The sequence below is a fragment of the Centruroides vittatus genome, unplaced genomic scaffold (assembly GCF_030686945.1).
Source record: "Centruroides vittatus isolate TY-2023 unplaced genomic scaffold, ASM3068694v2 contig_391, whole genome shotgun sequence".
NCBI classification, from domain to species: Eukaryota; Metazoa; Arthropoda; class Arachnida; order Scorpiones; family Buthidae; genus Centruroides; species Centruroides vittatus.
The window spans coordinates 592,282-614,909 of NW_027122207.1; the positions used below are offsets into that span (position 1 = coordinate 592,282).

Consider the following 22,628-nt stretch of genomic DNA (forward strand, 5'->3'; position numbering starts at 1 on the left):
CCGCTGTTACCAGTAACTGCTGGTAGTTATCAAGGCGTTTAGAAAATGTGACCTAAATAACCAACCGCGTTTAAAAATCACTGTTATGACGTCACCGTTGTCCTGCGGTACTTACCGAAGTAACTGTGTGTGCCGCCAAATTTATTAATAGTATATCGTGATGAAAAAAAGGTTGAGAATCACTGCCTTAATCAGTTTTACTGTGACTGTATCAGGACACAGATATTAGCGGCCGGATGGCCGAGCGGTCAAGGTTAGCAGCCTGCCGCCCTGGGGACCCGGGATCGAATCCGGACGGGTCGAAAATCCCCAGGAATTTTTCGGGGGTGGTCCGTCCGGATATGTCGGTTCCCGTCCCTCACCACCCGGCCGCCCCATTGTGGGCCTGGCCGAACCCGTAATGGGCTTGCTATAAGAGGCCCTCTTAGTGCCCACTGGGCGAAAAGAGTTACAAAAAAAAAAAAAAAGGGCACAGATATTAAATTTTTATTCCGCGGCTGTAAATTCCCGGAATTTTCATCTCCGCTTAGAAATCATTTCCCCAAATTTTCTTCTCCAAAAATTTTTTCCGTAGATTTTGCCTTAAATCTAGGAAATTCCCCAACTTTTTTTTTAACTCTTTCAACCCTGATGGGCACTAAGAGGACCTCTTTTAACAAGCCCATTATGGTTCTGCCAGGCCCATAATGGGGTGACCGAGTAGTGAGAGATGGGCCGACATATCCGGTCGGACCACCCCCGAAAAATTCCCGGGGATTTTTCGATCCTTCCGGATGTAATCCCGGTCCCCCCTAGAGCAGCAGTATGCCATCTTGATCGCTCGGCCATCCGGCCGTCATAATTCCCCCAACTTGACCACGTTGCCCTCTCCCTCCTTCCAATCGTGACGTAGTTGAGGTTATGAATTTTAATGACTAATCTCAACGGTAATTGAAAATTTAGGGTACACATAACTGAAAGAGAAATGTTTATATATTTGTTAAATAACATGGAAAATCGTTATTAAAGAAAGAAAAATAAAATAAAATAAGTTAGAATCCAAAACATTTCCAAACATGAGTAGGTGGCAACAATTAATATACACTAAAGCACGTGGACGTATGGCATGTGTATTTTAAAGTCTGTTGCTCGTTTATTATTTAAAAAATAAATATGAATTCTATGTGTTTATATATAAATATAGTTAAAGTAAGTAATAAGGAGGATATAAGATAATTAATATTTATAATGTAGATCCAAAAGTTTATGAACAATAATAATTTTATATATTATCGTATATAAAATTAAGTTATTTAATCTTAATTTATTTTTTATTTTAAAATAATTGGCAGTTTTTGTATCTAGACGATTTAGAATAAATATTACATTTTAGTTTCTACAAGTTGAGTCTAACGATTGAATTCTAAAGTTTTTCAATATTCAAGATCAAATACAGTAAGATTTAGATTCCAATGAACAGGAACCCTCCAGGATTGTCGACCGCAATATTTTCCATTTTATTTTAATTATAGCTTTCTTCCGTTTATGATAAATTAAACAATATTTTTCATATTGTTCACATTTACTGTACTTACTAATACAACTTGAATTTACAACAATTTAATAATCAAAAAATAGTAATGTGTCTGAGTGGATAAAACCACTGTATTCTACTATGTGTTCATAGTAACACTGTATTCATAGTGTTTTTCGGTTTTTTTCAAATAGTGGCACTCCACTTGATATTTTTTTATTGCAGCTCATATACTTCTTTATCAATGTAGTTACTGTGCTTTTAGTATTTTTAGTAATACATGTAAGAAGTGTTATGGTGTTGCTCAGCACTATATTTTCTGGTTCTGGGACTTGCCAGTGGCTGAATGGAAAAAACTGAAGAATGGTAGTTGAACATGTGTTTGTGTTTTATCAATGAGTTGGCCATGTGGAATTTTCTGGATTTTCTTTATATCTAATATCTAAATGGGTGACATTTTCCCGTAGAAAGACCTCTTGGGTGGTAGTCCTCCTTGGCAGATCACCCATATATTGCATTTTTTTCTTTCAGCAATCCATTCCATGGCATCATGACATTCTGTGACATCATGGTTGAAAATTACTGCACTAGTAGTTTGTTGTAGGTTTCCATCTAACAAACTGGATGATTGCGTGGAGTTTTCTGTGTTTTCTTCTAATTGGTTGTTTTAACACCTAATTAAAAGCCAGCCTCCTGTAAAAGTCCTTTTAGATATGTAGAAGGACTGTAAAAGTCTTTCTACACATCCCCTTGGTAGATCACTTGTATGTTGCGTCACCTTATTCTAATAATCCAGTCCAAAAAATAAGAGCCCAGTTAAAGAAAAAATAGGAAGGAAAAAAAAATAGTTATGAATAATAAAAATAATTAATTTTAATAATTAATAATAATTTTGTACAGATTCCTTAATATTGTATAAAATATGTTTACAAAATTTATAGTATTTATAAAATAATATATTAAATCAGTTTAAGAAAAACTGAATTTTAAAAATATTTAATAAAAAAGTTTGTAATAACTTTTTGGTTATTATGGTAAAGTTGTTGTTTATTGGAATAACAAAATTCTTTTAAAATATTCTTAGAAAAATTCTAATCTTCTTAGAAATTAGATATAAGGAGCTTTTATTCTCATATTTTTTTTTTAAATGTTAAGTATGTACATTGAATAGATTATAATTTTATAATTAAATATAAAAAGTAAGTTTGAGATGATTATTTATTTATTTCAGTTTTATTAAAATTGTTAATTATGGAACGAACAACTGAAGTCTTCGTGAATAGTTCATTATCTAACAAGAAAAGACTTTCATCACAGCAGTTAAATGAAAAGAAATATAAAGCTCAACAGTATCAGATTAAAGCTGCTCTTGCAAAAATTGTGAGTATTTTAAAATTGTGTTTAAAATTAATAACAGTTATTATTAATTTGATTTTTATTGCTTGATTATAATTTTTTATTTTTTATCAATGTTTTAATTGAAATTTTTGAAACATTTCTGTTTTTGTTTAATTTGAATCATTCTAATAAAATTTATTCCAATTAAGGGTATCCATACATTGGGATATGTACCTCCCTTATTTTTGATTTTCCTTTTTGCAATTCTCAAGGGGCACCCAAATTTCATAATCAACAAATCAGAAACTTCATGATATGACTAGCCTAGTTTGCAAATATAAAAGAAACTGTGAATGATATTTGTCCACTGTCCCGTGAAACTATTTTTATGTAGTTATTTGTTGGGTTGCAATTTGAAAAAATTGTAGATCTATAAATTCCCACTGTCATCTGTCCATCCGTCTTTCCTTAATCTTGAGAATGAAGTTAGTTACATGAAAGGACGAGACCAGATATGGAAACCTTAGGGGCTGGAGGCTCCGATTAACTACATATGAACTTCCAATGCAAATCGGAAGTTATATTATTTCAATTAAAGACTTTCCCCTGAAAGTAGTTAATAGATGATTGGTATGACTATTGTTAAAGGAAAAGTATGATGTACAGGGACAAGACACTATAGTACTAATTTGAAGTGGATAGCATATATTTTAAATTAAAAATATGATTAAAAACTGCAGCCTGACATTGTGATGATGTCACAATAAATGATTGCTTGTTTGTTGTATGTTGACTTGTTTTCAAGGCCAAATTAGCCTGAAGTGCAACCATGCCACCTTCTGGGAGTGCTGATCCAACATTGAACCATAGTTTGAAGCTTCTTGCATAGTGTTCAATGTCTTTTTTTATAGCTTTTGCTCTCCTCTTTTTAATAGTCTGTGGGTTTCACTGATTCCAATATGTAAAAAGGAAGAAAAGAATCTAGAAATTCTTATTATCATATCTCTTTTTCATTCAGTATACTGAAAATTGTGGAAAAGATGTTAAATTAATTTATTCCCAGATTAAAAGTAAAATTACTAGCAAAATATTGTGCTATTTAAAATAGTTCAGACATTATAAAAATACATCAGTGTAATTCTCAATAATTTTGTATGTCACTTAGATATGCATATAGTTTATTTAGATTTAGCTTATACATTTAAATGAAATGCATAATGCATAAATTTATTTCATTGTATAATATAGAGTTACTCCAGTTTACCATGTTTTTTAAAAATTTTATATTATAAACATTTGGGTCTTGGAACTGTTACAAACAAATGTATTGGGTTGTGTGAGCCAAAAGTTTGAGAAATGCTGGGCTATACAACTTATTAAATTTACATTTTGTGCTACTAGTACTATGTATATGTTGTTATATCTATTATATTAATAAGTATTATCAAGTATCAAATATACTAAACTAGTAGCCCGGAATGCCCCCTGGTGGGCATTCTAGCAGCATTACAAATTCCTATGAGGCACGTTTGATGCACTTAATATATATAAATGTATACAATTCTTTATCTTAAAAACTAAACTTTATATTGTTAATTTAAATATTTGAAATATGACACACGATAGGGGTGCCTCTAGTGCCTGTTTTTGGCATAACATTACACAGACAGACAGACGGACATGCCTTTAATGGGTTATATATATATAGATAGATAACCTTCCAAGAATTTCTATTATTAAAATATTACCTTCCGGGAGTCCACTATATAATTTTCAAAACTATTTCAAATTATCCGTTTTTTTGTTATTTGCCCCCTAGTGCACATTACAGGCATTCCGTGGCAATAATAAATTCCTATTACACATATACTGAATTATTTATATTGTTATATTGACCAAATAATAATTTATTGGCCAAATGAATAATAATAATTTATATTGTTAATTTAAATGTTTGAAATATGACACACAATAGGGGTGCCTCTAGTGCCTGTTTTTGGCATACCATTATGCGGACGGACACATGTTCAATGGGTTATATAGATAGATACTTCAATATATTTATTATATATATATATGTATACAGTGATACCTTGGTTTTCATCAATAATCTGTCCGAAAACAATCAGCAAAACCTGAAACCAACAAAAACTGAAGCAATTATTTCTATATGAATCAATGTAAATCCAATTAATTTGTTCTAGACACTCCAAAATACATACCAAAAACACATTTTATAGAGAATAAATGTAGTGTTTAATACTAAAAACAAAAAGAAATTAATATAAAATGAATATAAAAGAATAATGTAGAGAATAAATGAACATTTAACATTCATCTGTTCGACATCTTCAATTGTTTGTTATCTCTGTTTTGTTATCACATTCATCCCTTTTGCTACATTAGCCTCCTTTATTGCTTTCTTTATTGCCACAATGGAACTTTACATATGCTGACTTCCCATACATGCAGCCGATTTCAGTAATCTTAATGCTGATCTCGTATTTTTCAATGATTTTCTTCTTCAACTCGATCATGTTCTTGGCCGTCTTCTTCGAAGGACTGCTGGATCTGGATACTATCTTTGTTCCCACGATGGAGTTAAAAGGAAAGGAAAGTAATGGAATTGTTTGGTTAGACATGTGAGGTAATGCTCACACAATGAGAAACAACTCCACAGCGATCAGGAAAATGTGTAGGTCACCCTTTGTTTTTGCAAAATTAGCAGTGATGTCGCGAGGGCATGCTAACGAAAACCGAGATAAATTTTTCATGAAAACATCGACGAAAACTTAAACCATCGATAACTGAAATTGACGAAAACCAAGGTATTACTGTATATACATTTTCTGTTTTATTACATGATCTATTTAGACTCATTAAATTATATAGTATAAGAGAAAGATGTTTATTGATATTCAGTTTGGCATATTAATGTTTATTGATATTAATATTTAATTTATTAAATTATTTCATTTTAAATTTCTAATATCATGAATAAATTTTGAATTAATTTAATAATAATATGTTGTTAAATAAGTTTATTGCACATTTATTAATAATATATGTATATATACAATGTATTTCCTATGAATTTGAAATTTATACATATGTAATCAATTATGTATATATGTATAAATTTCAAATTGATACATATTGATAATTGATTACATGCCATTCTGTTTATCATATATATATTTATATATATGATAAACAGAACAGTATTCATGTATTGATTTTTGCCCTGATTTATTCATTTAAACATTTATATTAAAGAAAGAATTATTTTTTTACTATTGATAAAGATATTAGGTAAGGTTTCTCATTTCCCAGTCTTTTGTTTGTTCCGGGATTTTGGGATAAAAGTGAACTATTTCCCAGGATCCCAGGAAATCCTGGGATAGAATTAATTATACAAAATATCTTGAAATCAAATGATATAATTATTTTTCATTTTTTAAAGTAATTTAATACAGTTGCATTCTCCAAAATCATAATAATGCTGTGTAAGATATATATTAGAAATTACCTTTGAATTATGTAGAAATTTTCACAAATAGAAAAAGTTTATTAGTTTGCTGGAAACTACATACAAAAACAACAATAATAAAAATGCTTTGAATTGAGTTGAAAATTTAAAAAAAAATGAACTTAAAAGGTAATTTTCATGGTTTAAATTAAACATAATACAATATATTATTGTAAATTTTTATAAGATTTTAAAAAGCAAAGATGGTCAATACTCTGATCACTCAATCTAATTCTTATTTTAGTAATGAAAAGTCCTGCTAACAAGAATGTTCTTTCCGATTCAATTGATATGAGTGGAATCGTGTTTAGGGCATTTAAGAGAAAACAGATGTTATGTATTTTATCATCTGTAGCCTGGAAGATTTCTAGTTCATTTTTGAGATTGTAGTACTTCTTTTGCTCTCTAGTATTCTTGATTTGTCTACCTTGGCTGCTTTAATAGTGGTATCAAGCTTATAGTCCAATAATTTGGCAGTTTGTTTGGTTTTAATAATAAGTTTATGAAGAAAACCTTCATACTTGCAGACTTCATACTCATTTCTATCCTTGCCCAAATTGCACAACCTGGCATAATGCAGTTATTGAAGCTACTGGGCATGGTTAAAAATTAAGACAGCATCGGCACAATTATTCCAGATATTACAGGTTCTGACAAGTAAAGAATTTTCAGAGTCCTGCCACAAATAAGCTACATATTGATTATTGACCATTTGTGACATGCCAAAATGAGCAAAAATTTAAAAAACTAATAAGTAGGTTTAAAATTAATAAATACAAATGTATTCTGACAATTTATGAGTTAATTATACTTTCTATTGGCAAAATTTCCACAACCTTAACATAAAATAAGAAAAAAGTGAACTTTTAAGAAATTTGTGGGATTTCCCGAAATGAGAAGAATTTCCTGGGTTAAAAAAACAACCAGGATCCCATTTGAGAAACCCCAATATTAGGTAACTGAATTGTTAAACAACATTTCACATCAAATTAAGAAAAAGAAATTGAAGTTTTAACTTAGTGTTAAATTTTTATACAAATGGCATTAATGATCAAGATAATTTATCTAATACTGATTTTAATAAATTGGAGAAAACAATTAAAGCTCACATAAATGGACATACTCAGGAGTTTTATAAATTAAGAATTTACTTTTATGTAACAGGAAATTTTATAATCTAAAATCTCATACAGTTTTTATATGAACAACACTAAATCTTATTAAAAAGCCCAATTTTGTTGAGTAAGTGTTAATAGAATGGTATAAATTAATATAATAGCACACTTCATTATGTTTTAATAGATATAATTTAATTTTTGAAACTTTAAATACTTTTATTTCAATAAGAAAAAGAAAAGAAATGATTTTATAGATATTTATGAATTTGTTGTTGTTACTGGAGTTTAAAAGTTTGTGCGCCCCTTGAAGATTTATTTATTTAATTTACTAACTTTTGAATTGTCAATATATTGCTTAAATAATTTTTTCTTAATTACTTTCTTTTATAATGCCAATTTCTTGTTTACATGCTATTTTCATATTTTTATAAATTTTTTATCTTATATGTAGGACTGTAAGACATCTTTGAATAAAAAAGTTGTGTTTGATTCAGATGAAAGAAATACAGCAACCTTCTAAAATATATAATGATCAGTCTGAAAAAAGAAATCTTTTTGATGATTCTGACAGTGATGAATCTGAAAATGAATCTAAATTGACCAAAGAGCAAAATTTAAATGATTTGTTTCGTGTAAGAGCACAATTTGAAGGGAAAAAGGGACAAAAGGTAAAGAAATTGTATGAATATGTTTATATTTGTAATGTCTATCATTAAACTTACAGAAGTATTTTAATTCTTGTACTTTTAAAAATGTTAGCAATTTAAAATTTTGAAAATTACTAAAATTCAGACATTATGATAAAAAGTTGAAATTTAAATTTGAATTAAAATATAAATTTTTATTTCTTTCAATATTTTAGCAATACACTTAAAATGAGTTTGGAAGAGTCAGGATTCTAGAAAATTTAATTAAGCTTAAATAATAATGCTACATTTTAATCATTTTAAAATTATTTTTCCTAAATTCTCTGCATTCAAAAGAATTATCATAGCAAAATTATTTTAATATGTGAATGTGAAAAGTTACATTAATTACATTATTAATTTTTCAAAAATTAATATTTTTTAAAAAAAATATAACAATAATTTAATATTATAATTAAATTATGTTAAGAAAGTATAAAAATTACTTTGATAATTGATATTTTAATTTATCTCAAATTTGTTGTAATAATGAAATTTTACACAAATACAACAAACTATATAGATTAATTACCATAAAAACTAAATATATTAATACTATCAACATAGATTGTTAAAATACATTCAGATTACAATAATAACTCACTGTTTGTATGTTGTTAATTGGTTCCAGAAGACTCAACTTAGTCATGTCTTTTGGAACCAATTAAATTAAAAAGTGATGTAAATCAAATAATCTCCTAAAAAACTATTTAGACCCAGTGGTGATATTCAGCGGGTTCGCACAGGTTCGCCCGAACCCCTTGTTAAAATTTTCAGTTTTCCGAACCTTGTTAAACACACGGAACATTTCTCAGTGGTTTTGTTTTTTTTTTTTTTTTTAAATATATTAAAATATACGTATTATACTCTGTAATACTACTAAACTAGAGCCTTATACTCCGTTCGCACCGAGCATTTTAATCTAGATTGTGAGCAAGGTCGGGGACTATGTCTTGGTGCGCTCTCTCTCGACCGTTTCAATCTCGACCGAAACGAGGTTTAATCGCGATCGATTCAAGAGAGTTCTTGAAACTAGATCCAGTCATAAAGAGAGATCCCACAATCTCACGCACGCGAGATAATACAAGATGGCTGTGGAACACGTGTCGAGCTATGGACAGCGAAATAAAAAGGATATTGTATTTCGAGAGACGATGACATCTGTCTATTATCAGCAGTGCCATTCGGGGTGAAAAATTTCTCTGCCTAAACAAAAAAGAAAAAAAAAAGGTCGACAGGAGTAACATACTATTGTTACCTGGTCTTCGCCCAGGGTCCCTTAGTTCCAAATACGCCACTGATTATTAGATATATCGCAGGAAAAGGTATTGTATTTATTTCTAGCCAAAACTTCCATTTTGTTTGTCGGTGATTGTCAGGGAAAAATTTTCTGCTAGCGAACCCTTTGTTAACTATTTCGAATATCACCACTGTTTAGACCACCTATAAACCCCTAATAAGCATTTCCCTTAATAAATGTATATATGTTAATTAATGCTAAGTTAAACAAACAACAAAAAATATAAAAAAATTAAAATACCATCAGTCTTCTTTATATGACTTTTTCCTATAACAAAATTTTTGTTTTATAGCTCAGTTTGACATATGATTTGAAAAGTTTCAATATACAACCAAAAAAAAAAATATACAATGCAGGTATTTACTGATTCAGGCACAACATGCATCTATCATGCGTTATGTGCTATTTAGTGATATATTAAATGTAACATAAATTAATTGTTCATATTATACTTTATTTTATTCTTTATTTGTTATTTTATTACAAAACAAAAAAGAACAGAAATATTTTTATTACTTATGTTGAAATCAACTGGCATTGCAAACATTGTTGCAAAATGTTAATATAGTTAGTTTTGGTTTTGACTGCTTGAAAACTGATGTAAGTTGAGGTATTATTATATTAATAAGTTTTATAATTCATTTTTATATGACTATTCATTTATTTAAAATAATTTTAAATATTTATTTAAGTTATTAGAATTACAAACACGTTTTAAAAATGATGAAAGATTTCAACTGGATGAAAGATTTCTTGAAAGTGATGATGATGATGATGGTGGTGGAAATGAAAAAGAAGGTATGTTAAATGGATGAATATTTATTGAAAATGATAACAATATTAAATACTTTACATGAATTAATAGAAATTTAAATTTCAAAAGAATTATAAAATATTTTGTCAAATTAGAAAACCAAATAAAGGGTTTTATTAGTTTTCTGTATAAATACAGTATTTGATTAGTATTAGTGATGTTAGTGTTAGCAGTTAAAAATTGTTAGTAGTATCAACAAATAGTAGTAAATAATAATAGAAATGTTCTGTAGCTTTTCAAAGAGCATTTCAAAATACTATTCTTGGAATCTGATAAATATACAGGTTAATAGAATGCAATGGATGGTAGCTTACAATGTGCTAATTGGTTTGACTCTTAATTTTGACATCATATAGTATCAAAAAATCCATTGAAATTTTTATTGGGCTATATTAAGCAGTTTGGCTAAAAATCAAGCAGATTGTTTGGTAGGACATGTTTATTGGGTTCTTGTATATGTTATTTTTGATATCATTTTTTTTACATGCAGGCTTTGTGTTGTATTTCAATTAAATTAGTTTGTATATACAAGTTGTGTTTTTAATGATTATTTATTTAAATTAACTTTTTATTAAAAATTTAAGTTTATTTTTATTTTCAAATGTATTATTATTATTTTCTGATTTTCTATTGCCAAATTTGCATTTGAACATTACTCTGATATGCATTAACATTTTTATCTGAAAATGTGTTAGAAATACTTTTTATATTGTCCTTTTAAGCAACAATGGGAACCTTTTAACAATTAAACAAGACAAAAAGTTATGTAAAGTTAAAAACATTGATAATGTATAGGATGATGACAAGGAGACAGAAAATTTGTTTTTCATTAAACAACTGATATACAGTAGAGACTCGTTAATTGGAACCCCGGTAATCGGAACAATTTTCAGTCAGACTGTGTTGTGCTGAATTGAACGTTTTTGATACTAAATTTACTTCTAAAGTATAATTTTCATGTTTTTATATTCTTCAATATATTTAGTTTGTTTGTATAAAATGCAGAAATAATTTTTAACGATACGATAGCCTCGATTATTATTATTATAAATTTTCGTTAGGCTTAAAATCGACGAAAATTCAACACGAAGTGACACGCAACGGAGAAAAATTTGAACATCGGACAGGTTAATATATTTATTCGTACATAATCGGTGATCGGAACAAATCACTAATCTGAACAACCCCAGTCCCCAATTGATTCTGATTTTCGGTTCTCTACTGTATTTGAAATGACTCAAAAGATATTAATTGTAACTATTTGTCTTTAAATGATAGTTACAATTATTATTATTGTCTCATTTCACACATATCAGTAATATAATAATAATAAAATTTATGCTTATGAATTAAAACTTCTGTCATCATTCCTTACATTATCAAAGTTTTTGATTGATGTTTATAACTCTAACAAAAGTATTGATGAAATATAATAATTTAATAAAAATATATCAGGAGTTTTTAAATAACCTGTTTAAATCTCTTTTAATGCATTTCTATCTCATTACAAATAAGATGAGTAGAGGATTATATATGATTTATTACAATTGGTTCTTGAATTAATTGATGAATTGACTTTTATGTATTGAAAAAAGTCAATAATATATGATATAAAAGTATTTTAATAACATTGTATATTTGAAGAAAAAATAATTAAAATGATATTTTGAAATAAATATTTATCATAATATATTTTTCTATAACAGTTCACATTATTCTTGCAAATAACATTAAGGATAAATGATAATGTATTTTTTAATATTGTTTCTTTAAAATATAAAATATATGTTTATATTTTAGTCAATTTAAAGAAAACTAAAATACATTATAATGATTTTTTTTTTTTTTTATCAAGGACTTGAAAAATTAGAAACCATGGATATTTTAGAAGAAAGAAAAAGGAATTTTGAAATTCTACAGAATGTTATTGGTGTGCAGTTTCCAATTGAGCCCTCTAATAAAAAATTGAAGCAAAATTATAAGTAAGACTTAAAATTTTTAATTTTTTTATTGATTTTTGCTTTTTGAAGTTAATTCAGAAGTCATTCAGAACCATTAGAACGTGAAGTTATTCAGAATCATTAATAGATTAAAGAAATTTTGAAAAGTTATTGAAATCAGTATATCAAAATTTGTTGGCACAAAATAAAAAAAGATTGATAATTTATTTAAATCGAGATGTATAAATGAGTAAAGAATTATGATATTGCTTTAAGGGTAAAAATGTATCAATAGATTTGAAAAGTCTAAAAACAAACAATTCTCTGATAAATTATACAGAAATTGGCCATACATAAGATTTGAAAAACAAAATTTTGCTATTTATAATCAGGATTAGTTTTTCAGTTTTTTTGTTAGATTTCTTCATTTTCATAATCTATTTGCACTTCTAATTCTTATTTGATTTTGTGTATAATATAACATTTTCTTAAGGGGAATATTATATAATTCTTATTTGTATGAAATAAATCAGCTAACTATGCTTAATCTGTTAATAAATAAATCATAATATAAATAAGATTGTAGCTAAATCATGGCAGAATAAAGCATTTTTGTTATATTTTCAATTCTTTAATTTATGTGCATCCATAACGCTTTTATCAGCCATAACAATTCTGTCTGGCAGTCACGTGAGAAAATACAATCACGTGGTGTTTTAATGGTAGAAAGTTCGACGTGGTTAACTGAGATAATTAACATCAGAATGAAGAGGAAAGGATAATAAATTTAACACAAATTCTACACAGATACAGTAATCATATATTATTTAATTCAAAGAACAAAACAACCAAATCTTACTCAAAATACTATTCTTTGTTGAGAGATCTTAATTGAAGAATAAGCCTATTTTGTACATCAGTTCTTTATCGATCTAACAAAATATCTTGGCAAGATTCTTGCCAATATGATATCTCTAATCCAAAATCTTCATTCGAATTTTTGACGAAATCTTCTAGCTAAATAAAACAACCCATACAAAACAAAATTTGTAAACACGTGGATAGCGACAGTGTCAGTATCGTTTGCCATCTTGAATACTGAATGCATGCACCGAAATGTAAGCGGATTGTCGCTTGTGTGGTTGTGCTGCCGTGTGGTGAAGACGTGTTTGCGACACCGCTCTTCCTTGCCGCGCCTTCATGTGTGCATCCTCCTTAACTGATGATGAATAAGTGAATGAATTTTTATAGCATTTTCCCTAGTATATAACTGACATTTATTTATTCTATAAAATCTCAACAGAATTTTGGAATTTTTTTGATGATATGCTTCACTTGTTGGTAGAAATAGACATCACAAGGTTGACAATATGGACTACAGTGAGGAAGAATAATTTTAATAACAGATTTGCAGTTGCCATCATCATCTGTAAACACATTGTTAAAATGTTCCTAATCTGTCTGACCTCCCCATGAATCCAGAATCAGTAGAAATTCTTGATCCTTACAATAATCTACCAATACTTCTTTGACAAAGCTGCTAAAATGGTCCCTTGTGAGTTTTCCAGACTTTGATGCTCTGAAGAATATGCTTCCATACAATGTATGGAAGAATATGCTTCAGTAATGTACTTAACGTGAGGTCCAAAATTTCCTTTTGGTTCTTGCATCAGTGGCGTAGCAAGGGGGGTGCAAGGGAGTCTATCATGCACCGGGCGCCACTCGCAGAGGGGCGCCCAAATGGTCTCTAAGACAAACTATATGCGTTTCTGAAGTAAGGAGGGGGCGCCAATAAAGTGTTGTGCCCCGGGCGCCAGTTATGTTTGCTACGCCACTGTCTTGCATACAAAGGAAAACTTTCAGAAGTTTTCCAGAAACTGTTATGGCATATTGTGCAGTATAATTATGAGTGACTTTGTTAAAATCACCAAGGAAGACTTCAGTTTTTTTTCACTTTGGTCGTCAGAGTTCGTCATATATTCATGTGATATTCACAACCAGTTTGGTCTGTATTTACTATAAAATCAGGATAAAAATTTAAAATTTTTTCACAATTTGCTTGGAATTTCTGTTTTTCTTTTAAAATAGTAGATAGATCTAATGCATTTTTTGATTTTATATACTACAAAGTATATAAATACCTTTCTCTGATGAATAGAATGAGTAGTCTTGAATTTATTAATTCATCCATGTGATGCTGTAAAGTAATACTCTGACCCTTCAAATTGGACAACAGCTTGTGAAGCCCATTGCTGTAATACTCTCATTGTCACAGGTTGCATCTGTTGTTGGGTTTCGCAGAAGTGATTGGAAGTCCACTTGTCACTCAAGTCAAATTTTTATTTTACACCTCTACCTTTTTCAATTTGTTCCTTCATTTTTGTAGATTCTTTTTAAAATGAAGTGGGCTACCTTCATTCTTTTGAATGGTTTTTAAACTGTAATTGGGACGTTCTCTTACTATATTCAGAATTCTAATTTTTGTATTAAGCGATATGTATTCTGTTTTCAATTTTTTAGATTTTGGCTTGTAATCTTCACTATCCAACACAATTGAATACAAAGTGCATCATCCTTTTCTGAGATGTTTTCTTCTGTATTCACTCATTTCTGTATTCACTCATTTCATCTGTATTCACTCATTCCAATGAGTGAATACAGATGAAATATGTTCAATATGTCCAAGCTGATCAAAATCGGTAGGTAGCTTGCCATGTCCTCTCCTTGTGAGACTCAGATAAAATGTCAAGAATCCACTATGTGAAGGAGATTCAAAACCTTAGTAATAGATAAATTTTGTTTAAGTATTAAGCCTTTATCACAATAAGAGAAGAGGTAGAGATTCAAAGTGAGTAACAATAGTTAATTGATAATAGAAAATTTGGAAAAAGTAACAGTAATTGCAACACTAATTTGGAAGTTTAAGTGGCAATGTCTTTATTTATATATTGTCTCTTCAAACCTTCAAATTTAAACCTGTAAAATTTATAAATGACTTAGTGTTTAATAATACTAGCTATAAGTTCATTAAAACATTTTTTATATATTTATATTATAGTATTCTAATCTTAATTATTGAAATTTATATAAACTAATTTTAATTTATATTTTAAGTAATAATCTGGTTTATCTGAAATAAAATAAGTTGATTAAAAGAAATTAAAACAATCTTGAAATAAATTTTAAATAAAGTTTTTATTTCAGAGATATGAATAAATTACGCTATGATCCAACAAGTGAAGATGCAAAGAAATTTGAATTAAAGCATGAACCAAAACAAAAGGACTCATTGAAAAAGTAATAATAGATATTTTAAAATCAATTTTATAAAATATGTATAATAAATTTTAGATTATTTAATAAAATTTATAGGTATAGTTTTTATGCTAATTAATAATTTTAAAAGTTTATATTAATTTCTTAAACAGATTTACTGTTTTTAATTGTAATATCAATAAAACTGAATGTAATTTTGTGAAGCAAATTGGATAATACTATTAATATTGTAGATAATTTTTGATTATAGTCACATTTTTCATTATTGCATTATTTGATTAAAAATTAAAAGTTGCACAATGTGAAATCCTAATTATATGAGCTTAATATTTAAATCATTCACCAAATCAAAAAGAAATTGGAATTTAAAATGAAACAAGCAGATTTATACATTAACAGTTGTTTATGCACTCCATGAAATGTATCATTTTTATATTACAAAAGAAGTATATGACAATTTAATGTATAAAAAAACAGTCAAATTTTTGATATATTTTTGAACTAACATAATGAAATGTTTATTCTTATTATTGATTAACTTTATTTTATTACTTTTTTTTAGATCAAAACAGAATAAGCAGAATGAATCTGCTCCCATTGTGTTACCAAAAGTATCAAAAGATCAATATTTTCAAGTTTCATCTGATTTGAAAGATTCTTTTAATAAGACAAATGAATTTTGTCTTTTGAAGCAGTTTGGTAGATATGATGAAGAAAAATGTAAGGATTTATTTGAATTTTGTAATATATATATAAGTAAAATTTTGACTATTTTAAGATTTTGACACACAATTTTAAAGCAGCTAGTTAAATTTAACTCTTTGCAGTCAGTTGATGCTGTGGGAGGAGGCAAAGAATTGTCAGTTGGCTTAATGTTTAGTACAGGACATTTTGAACAGTGTGGCAGATCTCGTGCAATTTATGTATTTTTATTTGTTGTATTCTGTCTTGCTGGCCACATGTAGTATGTGGAGATGATAATCCTGCCAATTTTGACAGATTGATGATCTGTGATGTATCTTCTCTCTGACTGCAAATTTTCATCTTCAGATGGCCTGTGGAATTTTGAAAGTCCACATTTTTAGTATACCAAAATATCACCGTAGAGTTAAAGTCAGGTTTTCAAAAACATTGACAACAACCTGCTTTCCTGCCAAAACTCTACCTCTCCCACTGTATGTTTCACGGAGGGATGGAAAGATATGTAATGAGCTTGAATGGGTTTATGCTTAACCAAAAATAGCACACAATAAATTATTTTTCCCTCTTGCACAGTGTCCGATTTCTTCTGTTTAAATTATTTTGAATTTCCCACCTCCTCACTTTAAGAAAATTTGATTTTACAACACAATGCAAATCTTTTCTTATTTAAATAAAATTTACGAATTAATTTAAAATAAATTGTGAAATTATTTATATGACATAGAAATGACATAGTTAATTATGTAATCAATTTTATGCAAAGTTTTTCATTTTTTGTAAGTGAATAAAGTGTTTTTTAATAAAAAAAATTTGTATAATTGTGTACAAAATGGGTTTAAATAGACTTGACTGAATATTACATAATGGAAAGGGGAAATGCAGAGATGTTAATAAGTCAGGGAATAATGTTGTAATTGGTCAGGTTTGGAATGTTAGGGTATCAAAGATGGAACTACCTGTACGGACCCTGACTATAAGGAGGCTATTGGAAAGTTTTCCATCTTATCTTTCGCAGAGTATTATGAACAATATTGGTGGGTGAGGCCTTACATTGTTGTAAAGGAAAAAATTGCTCCTTTTGATAGCAAGTCTAACCTTTTTGACTTTATGGAGGTCCACAGTTCACACAATGTTTTGTAGTAGAATATAATATTAATAGTGGTACCAGTCTTCATGAAATTGAGAAGCAATGACTCATGCTAGTTTAAGAATAATATTAGCATTAATTTCCTGTCACTAGGCATATTTTTTGGAGTTTTTGGGAGGCAGTGATAAGTAATCATTTTATTTTAACTGTTTTGCCATTCTAATAGTTAACTGATATAGTAAAGTGTTTGGTTGTGTGAAATATGTCATTTATTTTTCATGTCATTATTAGTTATCTATTATTAGTTTTCTATGTCACTCCGTTTCCAATATCTAATATTAATTTTAATTTCAAAATTTCTGGAATGAAAAAAATTAAAAACAATATTGAACAAATGACAGAAAACAAAATATATAAAAAATAAGACCAAAGGAACAAAAAATGTGTTTAAGCAATTTTTTCTGCATCTATACTTTCTAGAGATGAACAATAGTTAACTACTAATGTAATTAGACTATGCAGTTAGCTATTCTCAGTATAGTTAATCAGTAGTTTCAACTATTTTTATAAAAAACAAAGTAACCACATAAATAACTGGTAAGTGTTCATAATTAATACATATTAAAATTTAAAACTTTTCTTAGAAGTAAAATTTCTAATTTTATTAAAATGTAACATTAATTATTGAATTCTTTTTAAAAATTGCAATACTGTGTAAATTTTATTTTTAGCAGATTTAGATGAGAAAGATGATGATGATGACAATTATCATACTGAACCACTTGTCAAAGCAAAGAAAACTTTATATTTACAAAAGAATGTTTTTAAATATGATAGCAGTGATGAAGATGAAACAACTCAACAGTAATATACTTTTGATTTTAATAATATTTTTAAAGAGTTTATTAAAATGAAATTATTTTAAATAATTATATTAGAGCAGAACAGGCTTCACAAGATTCACCAAAACAAAATTTTGAGAATGTAGAAAACAAATTCTTTTTATCAGATGATGATCCAAGACTTCAAGGTAAAAGTTAGAAATTTAAAATTTTATTATTATATGTATTAAATAATTAGATAAATATACATGGCAACAAAAAGAAAAGTAAATACCTTTTCTACATTGTTAAATTATTGTTTGCAACAATGCAAAATATTTGGAAATACATAGAGCATCAATTATCCGACCCCCCGATCAACCATCACATTGGTTAACCGACCGCGTTCTAGTCAGCAAATTCAAATGTCCGCTAGTGATGTGGCGGTACAATATTGGCTATATCTTGACTACTTTAATATTATTTTTGTTAAAGTGTTGCATGTTTTAGCTGGCAACACTGGCTCGACCATGAAAGGGAGGCCAGTATTTAAACCAGGCTTAATTTTCTATTTTTTTTCTTAATTTTTTCTAAATTATTTTTGTATTTATTTTTGCAAAATAAAGAAATAATTTTTAACGATACAATAGCGACGATTATTATTTAAAAAAAAAGGAATTTGTTAGGCTTAACATCGATGAAAATTCAACACAAAGTAGGTTAATAGTGATATTCTAATATACTAATTACATGGGATATGCTAATATACTATACTAATAATGTATTTTTTCGTACTTTTCGGTTATCCATTTTTTCAGTTATCCGACTAGCCCTAGTCCCCAATTGAGTTGGATAATTGATGCTCTACTGTATTCATGTAAGAAATGAAATTATGCACAATCTAATGGCCTTGTTGATGTAGAGAATGTTTTCATTGTGATTAAAACGTAATGGCACTATGTTTATTTAGTGAGTATTGATTTTTTTTAATACCAAAAATTGTTTTTGCTGTGTCACATGCTTGTATTAGTCTCTGCAGACTTCAAATGAGTTGTTTTCTAGCAATGGGAAAAGGAAAAAGGGTTGTCAAGCAGTGAAATTATCCAGAGGATTGTGTGAAGTTCAATCATTGTTAACATTTTTGTCATGAAAGGTGTTATTCACAGAAGGAAGAATTCTTCAAGAAGACCAAAGGTTCCCATCCAGAGAGGGAGAGAGAGAAATCCAAAATTCTTTAGTTTACAAGCCCAGGCAAAAAGTTTGAAATAATTACCTGGGATAAATCAAATCAACATTTCAGAGGTGTAATGAGAGGTTATGTATGTGCACAAAAAAATCAACAATTTATTTAATGAAATAGTAACATTAGTTGCTTTTATCTGTCCAAAATATATTTGGCTATAAGAAATATAACAATTATTATAATTTGTTGAAGTAAAGTAACATTGGAAAAAATTTGGAAAATAACTGAAATATTTAATACTTTGTGCTGTCACTTTTGATTACAGCTTCTAATCTGCATGGTATTGCTTCCAACTTAAGGCAGTCACTGATGCTAATTTTGAATGCAAGCTTCAGGTCAGTTTTATAAGTTGGATATTGTTCATCAATGTACTGCTTCAGTTTTCCCCACAAGTTTTCTATGGGGTTTATATCAGGTGACTGTGATAGCCAGGACATGGTTTCAATGTTCCTCTATCAAAGAAAAGTTTTGACTGAGCTAGCACAGTGACAGGAAGCATTATTGTCTTGAAAGATGACAGGCCAATCTCCATACAGTCCTTCAATTGTAGGAATGAGAAATACATCCAATGTTTTGATATGGGAATGTTAATGCTGAGACATTAGGTGAATCTTGGAGAAATGTGTACATGGTGCCTCATATAACATATGCCTCAAATAACGGACTGGCTGCGAACAGTGGACTTTCCAGCATAATTGGTGACTGCTCCATGGGTGCGTTCTTTAATAGCAGTCGCTCTGCATCTCTGCTACTACAGGAGTGTGCTGCTGTTTGTAGGCATTTAGGAACGACGGTGAAAGAAAGAACGATGGCAGCGCTTGCACTATCGATAGTATCATGATGGAGGAATCTATAATTCTAAAATATGAGCTTTTAAAGGCAAAAGAAGGGGCCCAATTGTAAAATTTAACCATAAAATGGATTATTTGTTGAAAGAGCATTCAAAATAGCCACGAAAAAAATTAGAATGCGGGCTATCATTTGAAAAAAATTCCTAAAGACACTTACATCACCGTGTGCACTGACTTGCGCTTTCACAATTTTTAAATTTTCATTCATAAAACCACATAATGGACCCGGAAACGAAACTTGCCATGTTGCTTTTTACCGTAAACTACTATTACAAGTGGCCATTTTTGCCATTCGATGGCGCACACTCCCACCAGAATTTAGGAACGCATTCCGCAGGAATTTGTAAACAGATGTCGCTCGCGCAGAGTTATGTAGAGGAATAAAAGAACACACCCCATGTTCATTTTTCTATGATACAGTACAGTTATTTTATGCTGCGGAATGAATTAGAAGTTTTAACATGCATTTCTATGGGAAAATGCGTTTCGTATAATGGACGTTTCACTTAACAGACGTGCACCTGGAACGGATTAAGTACGTTATATGAGGCACCACTGTATTATTAAACATTCCCATTAATAATACACAATTTCTCCAGGTCCTTCTACACACACACATGCCCATATTGTAAATGCTTGGGCAAATTTAATAGTCATTGTTTATGCAGTCTTCATCATATTTCTCCTCTGCCAGATAAATCATCCAACATCATCTTCACATTCAACACATGTCCTTGTTTCATCACTGAATATAATCTTTGACCAATCATTCACAGTCTGTGATTTTCTTTCTTTGGTCCAATTCAATTTTTTTTTTTTTGGTAAGATAAGATTTCTTCTTTGCCTTACAAAATGAGAATCCCATGTCATTAAGATGATTTCTCACTGTTCTATTACTAAATTTGGCATTAAATATTTTTAACCATTTACGATTCATTTCGTTGGAGGATAATCAACACATTTTATTGCAAATAGCATGTAATGGTTTATTCTGACACTTGCACCCTGACATGAGGTCAACCACTAAGTCCAAAGTTTGAAATTGTATATGTAGTCTTAAATTTTTTCCACACTTTGGAAATTGCTGACTGTGAATATCCAAAGCCTTTTACTACTTCACTTTGAGCTTTTTCATCTTACAGTGCATTATGCAAAATTTTTTTTTTTTTTTTTGCAGATCATATGTCATTTCTTTGACAGGTGTCCAGACAAAAATAAATTCCAATTATTTTAGCAGTTTTGGCTAATTTTGATGTCTAACCCTTGTGATATTGTATGTTCTTTTGAATTAAGCACAAAATTGCTGTGGAGAACTTATCGTACAGGAACACTTTTTGATGGAAAAAGTAAATTTTATTTTTTATGAAAGGAAATGCATTTTGGGGCAAATCCCCTCTTCAGTCCTTATTATATATAATGATAAAACTATATAAGAAATTACAGAATACATTTAATAGTTATTTCTGGTTTACATATGGGTACAACTCAAAAATTACAAAAAGTTACCTATAATGGTGACTACTGGAATAGTTAGTTTCTAAGACCATTGTTTTTATCACCCTCTCCCAACCCAACCTCACTGATTCCCATCCCCTTAAAAGTTCAAGCAATGTCAAGCATTCACAACTACTTATTACTAGAGAATGTTCAAAGTGATGCAAAATGTTGCAGTTGGTTTTGACTTCTATGAGCTATGTTTCAAGTTCTGTGGTATCCATAGAAAGGTTTTTTTTTTTTTGCTTTCTCTAATAAATCAATAAACTTTGATTCAATGAGAATTATCTCTTCTTTTCCTAAAGAGATGAAATGCAAAAGGAATTCTTATTTCAATTCTTTTTATTGTTATCATTATGATATTCAAGAATTTACATGTAGAATATATACAGAATATATACAATTAACTTATTATTTTTCCCTACATTAGTTTAATATCCAACATTGAATCTGTTTTATTTTCCACTATACATTCTGGAATTATCTATCAGTTTGCTTCCTCATGATTTGACATTATACCGTCATTAAAATCATGAAACAGTTGTGAGAAATAATTCTTCCCCTCGATGTGGGTTCCTGTCCGTGGTGAGGGGACCTCCCAGAGATGGTTTGGTATTTCTTCTTTACCATCCCTGGGATCTGAACGCCCACCCACGTGTTTGCCGTGCGTGGTGGCCCGTATGCCGGAAAGGGGGATCCTGGTAGTTGAGGGGCAACATACCGTCCCCAACACACTGCTTTGGCCCCTGCTTCGGATAAACGGGAGGCTCAAATCAGGCTCCGTTTGAGTCAATCGGCTGGTCGGTGAGTCATTCTTGACCTCGGCTTGGAGTCAACCGATCGATGCAGACCGGGCGGACACGTCAGGCAAGATGTGCTCTTCTTGACTGCATTGTGAGGGTATAGCTCCTGGGAA

The 22,628-nt window shown here is 29.5% G+C and overlaps 1 protein-coding gene across 3 annotated transcripts in view; it reads left to right on the forward strand.

The window, feature by feature from the left end:
* The first annotated feature begins 1,163 nt into the window (after positions 1–1,163).
* Positions 1,164–22,628, forward strand: part of LOC136975930 (nucleolar protein 8) — a 32,564-nt gene continuing 11,099 nt past the window's right edge. The window contains exons 1-9 of one of the 3 annotated variants that reach the window (XM_067271097.1): positions 1,164–1,188; positions 2,745–2,893; positions 7,950–8,166; positions 10,177–10,282; positions 12,154–12,280; positions 15,443–15,535; positions 16,077–16,234; positions 18,035–18,167; positions 18,242–18,333. In XM_067271097.1, coding sequence (XP_067127198.1) covers positions 7,993–8,166; positions 10,177–10,282; positions 12,154–12,280; positions 15,443–15,535; positions 16,077–16,234; positions 18,035–18,167; positions 18,242–18,333 — 883 coding nt within the window. In that variant the 5' untranslated portion in view covers positions 1,164–1,188; positions 2,745–2,893; positions 7,950–7,992. Of the gene's footprint in view, positions 1,189–1,528; positions 1,554–2,744; positions 2,894–7,949; positions 8,167–10,176; positions 10,283–12,153; positions 12,281–15,442; positions 15,536–16,076; positions 16,235–18,034; positions 18,168–18,241; positions 18,334–22,628 lie in introns of those variants that run through there. The other 2 variants (XM_067271099.1, XM_067271098.1) reach the window with 2 other exon arrangements.